Source organism: Saccostrea echinata, unplaced genomic scaffold (genome assembly GCF_033153115.1).
Source record: "Saccostrea echinata isolate AGI-Se365-2 ecotype Australia unplaced genomic scaffold, CSIRO_AGI_Sech_v1 ptg000002l, whole genome shotgun sequence".
In the NCBI taxonomy this organism is placed as follows: domain Eukaryota; kingdom Metazoa; phylum Mollusca; class Bivalvia; order Ostreida; family Ostreidae; genus Saccostrea; species Saccostrea echinata.
Genome location: NW_026889751.1, coordinates 19,831,462 through 19,836,208, shown reverse-complemented (window position 1 = coordinate 19,836,208; position 4,747 = coordinate 19,831,462). Strand labels below are relative to the sequence as shown.

The window sequence follows — 4,747 nt, the reverse complement described above, 5'->3', positions numbered from 1 at the left end:
GTTTATAACTGCCACAGACTTTCTTTTCGATTATGCAATAATGCAATTCCTCTACCGCAATCCAAACATAACTTTGTAGTCTGGCAAAATATGAAAGTCTGACATATAGTTTCAAAAATTTACTACCTTACTTATACTCTGATTTTTTATTATAAATCTTTATCACAGTAAAGATCTAGGTGATAGGGGACACACTGCTGTGTTAAAATTTTCAAAAGTTTTAAAATAGGCTAATGACATCATGTTCATTTTTGAAGAGGATTTAAAATTTTTACACACACACACAGTAGTTATTTGTGTCTATTTGTGATTTACTGAAGGATATTTGGCTGTTATTTCATAGCTGTAAACACAGACTTTATATCGCTATAATCCGAGGCGATTGACATACCGGGGGTATAAAAAAAATTATCAATTTTTATACCCGCATTATGTCAGTTGAATTAAAAAATGTAAAGGACTGTGATTATATTCAAGATCTAACATTTTAGAGATGCATTCTGGAAACTTACGTAAATTACAAATGTATAATTGATTAAAACTGATATAAAATTAAAGATAGTCCAAGGCCTTAAATAAGGTCTGTTAATAGTTCTAAAAACTATAATCACGAATATTATATTCAATATTTTTTTTCAAATGTAGTTTCCTAAAATGTTTTGACCGGCTTATTTTCACATATATAAAAATCTATATTTTATTTTTCTTTATATTTTCATTCTCAATGCACGAAACTTGGGTAGGACAAAATACTTGCTATCTTATAAATAAAAATACTTTCATTCATTTATAATCAATATGTGGAATGTTTGTTAAATACATTTGCAATTTACACTCCCGACTCCTGTGCGGCACTTTTGATGACGTCATCTTCCACCGAACAGACGACGTAATCAGAATTTATTTTAATCTCTTCCTCTTTCATCACATCTTCTTGAAATTCCGGAGTTTCGTCCAACTGGACGGAACTATAATATCCCCTTGGAGTTTCTTTCGATGACAGATGCCCTTTTTCATGTGCGTTTATTCTACGTTTTAACGTAAAACAGAGTATAGTATAACCTCCGTCTGTTCTTATGACAGGTGCGCGGGAGCTGGTGGATGACTGACGCTCAAGAGGAACCCTTACACTGACAGAGTAATTCTAAAAAGAAAGTGTCAATAAAATCTAAATTTTTAGAAATAGTTCTGCGACTTGGACATTATTTGTCCACTTTATACACGATTTGAATTTCAGTTAAAACGAATCTGATTCATTGTGTATCAATTTCTTATAAAACAAATTAATTTTTTGCTTGCTTGTGAATCGAACCATCTTCGCGTTGTAAATTATTGCTAGTCGCTCAGGTAAAATATTATACATGCTGTAGCATTGTGTCAAGAATATTTATTTCATAGGTTAAGAAAACAATGAATTTACTTACTTGTTTCGCTTTTCTGACAACGAATGCAATAGCAATGAAAACCAGTCTAATACAATGTAAAAGAAAAGAATAAAGTAATAAATTGCAAATCACCAAAAACTTAGACGCTAATTTCTCAAATATAGAATTAAAAATAAAACTTACAAAATAATTATAACTACAACTATCGCAATGGCTGCATTTGGGGAATGGTTTTCGATCTTCAGTGGGTGGAATGGAATGTAATTCGAAGTGTTCGTAAAACTTAAAATGGAATCATTTACCATCGCAGTGAATGGATTCGTGAAGTTTGTTACGTCAGTTATCACGTGACGATTGGTCGTCTGCGTGATATTCACTTGAGTTGTGGAGATTGAAGGTGTAGAGAGATATTGTGTAGTAAGGATACGGTCCGTTGAAGGTGTAGACATGGTTAAAGATGGTGTAGTAATGATGCTCTCCGTCGATTCTATACAAGACACATTCAAGACTTTAAAATCACTTTCAAGGGAGTCACAAGATGGGTGTCGATCCAGACATGCCTGTTTTTCGGTACACTTGATGTCCTCTGTAAACCACTGTTGGTAGTCTGTGTCATACTGTGACAGACAGACTTTGAGAAGGCTTGATAACAGGTCACAGTCATCGGGTACGTGTGAACACAACAAAGAAAATTTCCCAGGAGGCGGACATGGTACACAGCTATACCACTCCTCCACGGAAGGAGGGTATCTCTGAAAAAAAATTCAAGCTATCTACATTGTATAATCTTTTATTTAGGACTAATCTTATCAGAAAAGTTAACAATGTCTAAAAAACGTTTACATGTAATTCCTCTACTAATAGTCGAAAAGGTTATAAAATAGTATGCCATCAAACAAAATAGTCCCATTGTTACGTGCACTCGGGGGTCTGATCCAAGACTGAATGACGTACACTGTATAACTGCTTAGCAATTCCTAAGGAAAACTATGGGTTAATTCATGGGGATTTGTCTTCGTGGTGAAGAATTAATGAGTAATAATTATGTATATGACATTTTACATTTCGTGGAGGGCATGAATTCGAGGGTCTCTTCATACCTCGAATATAACGAAAATTAAACCCCACGAAAATTCATGATTTTAAAGTATTTTGTATTGCTTACGTTACAATGACACATCAAAAATGTATCCGCTTGACGTTACATTTAAAATTTTACAATTTTTGAAGGGAAATTGTCCTATTTTATACTTCATGATATAAAATCAAATTATAAGGATACATTCTATAGCTACCCTGGTTTTATTTGGATAACCTGGGTTGGGACCCTTTATGCGCTTTACGCTTATTTATTAACCTCTTCTCGGTTTATAAAGCGTAAACTGCTTCAACCCAAGTTACACAGTATAACTTGGGTAGCATTAAATTCATTTTTTAAATTATGTCTTTGAGTAATTGGAATATTCACGTGACACTTGTGTTCATGTGAAATGTATATACATGTATTCTCATTCGTAATTAAATAAAAGTTTTGTGCTTTAGTATTTCCTAATTAGTTAGCCTCTTGTGAATATAAGGGTCAATGCCGTTAAACTTTGAAGGGACCTGAAGTTTTCTATTGATGTGAATTCATCGGAGAATATACGTGAATATCTAAATTAGGCTCAAAAATATGTATGTTTCCCGACCGTAACTCGACCGACCCTACTACTTTTTATACCAAATCTGTATTTTGAACTGTCCTTTATTCACTAGACAGTTTTCTCATGCTGCAGTCAATAAAATGTATGTCTCAGACACCTTCAAAAGTGTCTATTCAAGTGTTTTAAAGAGTACATTTTATTTTTGTGTATGTTTATTTATAAATGACAAAAAACAGTGACCTGTGTCATTTTGAAATCAACATAACACATGTATAAATATAAAGTTATGTCGGAAAATAAATAAATGTCCTGAAATCAAGCCATTAGTGTCATCAATATACTCATGCAAATTACATGTAAAATATAATTAATTAATATAAAAATGTTTGCTCTGAAAAATTTGTAATTTTTTCCCCTGCCGACATTACCTTGATTGTACACATGCTTATAACTTCGCCAGCCCAACACATCAAAATGACGACTGGGCAGAAATGTCTAGTATTCATAACCAAACCGGTTCCTTGAAAATCTCTTCATGATGTAATTCAGAGATGTCGTAAATTTCAAAACTGTATCGATAAATAGTCACATAAATCCAAAATAGTATTTTCCTCTTCATTGCTCACGTAATCCATCTCTAAAAGAAATATTCTGTTCTATGTGATGTGTAGTAAGATGGCTAACGACTTACATAGATTCTTCTACTTTTTTCCCTTACAACTGAATTTTCCTTTTTCCAGAATGATGATATATGAAGTATGATTCCTGATTTATGAGTAATATTCCAGTGTCTCTTGATCGTGTGTCTTCGAACTCCTGAAATTGAGAAGAAAAATCAACTGTGTTGTGTGTGACATAGTTTCAGCGATAGCTATCGGTTTTGCAGACCTTCCCCCTTCCTCTTTACTACAACTGTTTGTTGTAGATACTTGACTAGAGAGTTTTTGTCGTGTAACGGATATGACAAAAGATTGATATATAAATGTGATAGTATGCGGAAATGACGTCAGCAAAAGAAAGACTGTTCAATATGGATATTTTGATCAGGAAGAAAAAATCAAGACAGAATCCACTGCAGTTTGTCAATATTACAAAGGATAAATCGAAGCTTTGCCCTTTTTTTGCAATTGTAACTAGATGCAGAAGTAAATGCAAATCAATTTAAATTGAAATTAAAAAATAAATTATCCAATAACCCTATCTATTCATTCTAATTAAAAAAAAGAAAACCAAAATCTCTTATCTAAATCTTGCATACGTATATTAAAGTTATCAATATCAGTGTCAGTACTTACGTTTCACTTACCTTGGAATCCTAAGTTTGCTTGCTTTTAAGTTCCAAAAACTTTGTGATCCGTATAACTGTGAGTTTTGTACACAAACTTGATGTACAAACTTGATGGATCAGGTAAGCATAATTACACCCACGCATACTGTTCAAATGCGCAGATCCCACTGGCTTGAAGCAACAGGTAAGGAATGTGTAATACACACATGTATATCAAAGAAGATAATCTGTAGCTTCTTACACACTTTGATGATTTTATGTTTTTTTTTAACCTATCAGAGAAAAAGATATATTCTTTGTTTCCTTCGATTGATTTCTTTTCTTTTCTTATTGAATGCCTAATTTGTTGCAACTTTTCAATAAAGAAAAGATAAAGAACAAGATAAGGTTTTGTCCAAAAACCTGCCCTGTCTAATCAACCAAAAATCAAG

General features: G+C 32.8%; 1 protein-coding gene across 2 annotated transcripts; it reads right to left on the bottom strand.

Moving 5' to 3' along the window:
- Positions 1-683: 683 nt before the first annotated feature.
- On the bottom strand, positions 684-4,423 carry LOC133201209 (uncharacterized). Of its 2 annotated transcripts, none has more exons than XM_061337006.1 (5): positions 4,335-4,423; positions 3,457-3,844; positions 1,569-2,137; positions 1,425-1,470; positions 684-1,144 (listed from the first exon to the last, which is right to left on the bottom strand). In XM_061337006.1, the coding sequence occupies exons 2-5, from the start codon at positions 3,532-3,534 to the stop codon at positions 830-832; spliced, it is 1,008 nt and encodes a 335-aa protein (XP_061192990.1). In that variant the 5' UTR covers positions 3,535-3,844; positions 4,335-4,423; the 3' UTR covers positions 684-829. The 2 variants fall into 2 exon arrangements, with proteins under 2 accessions (XP_061192990.1, XP_061192998.1); XM_061337014.1 differs by having other exon boundaries at positions 4,324-4,398.
- Positions 4,424-4,747: the final 324 nt, after the last annotated feature.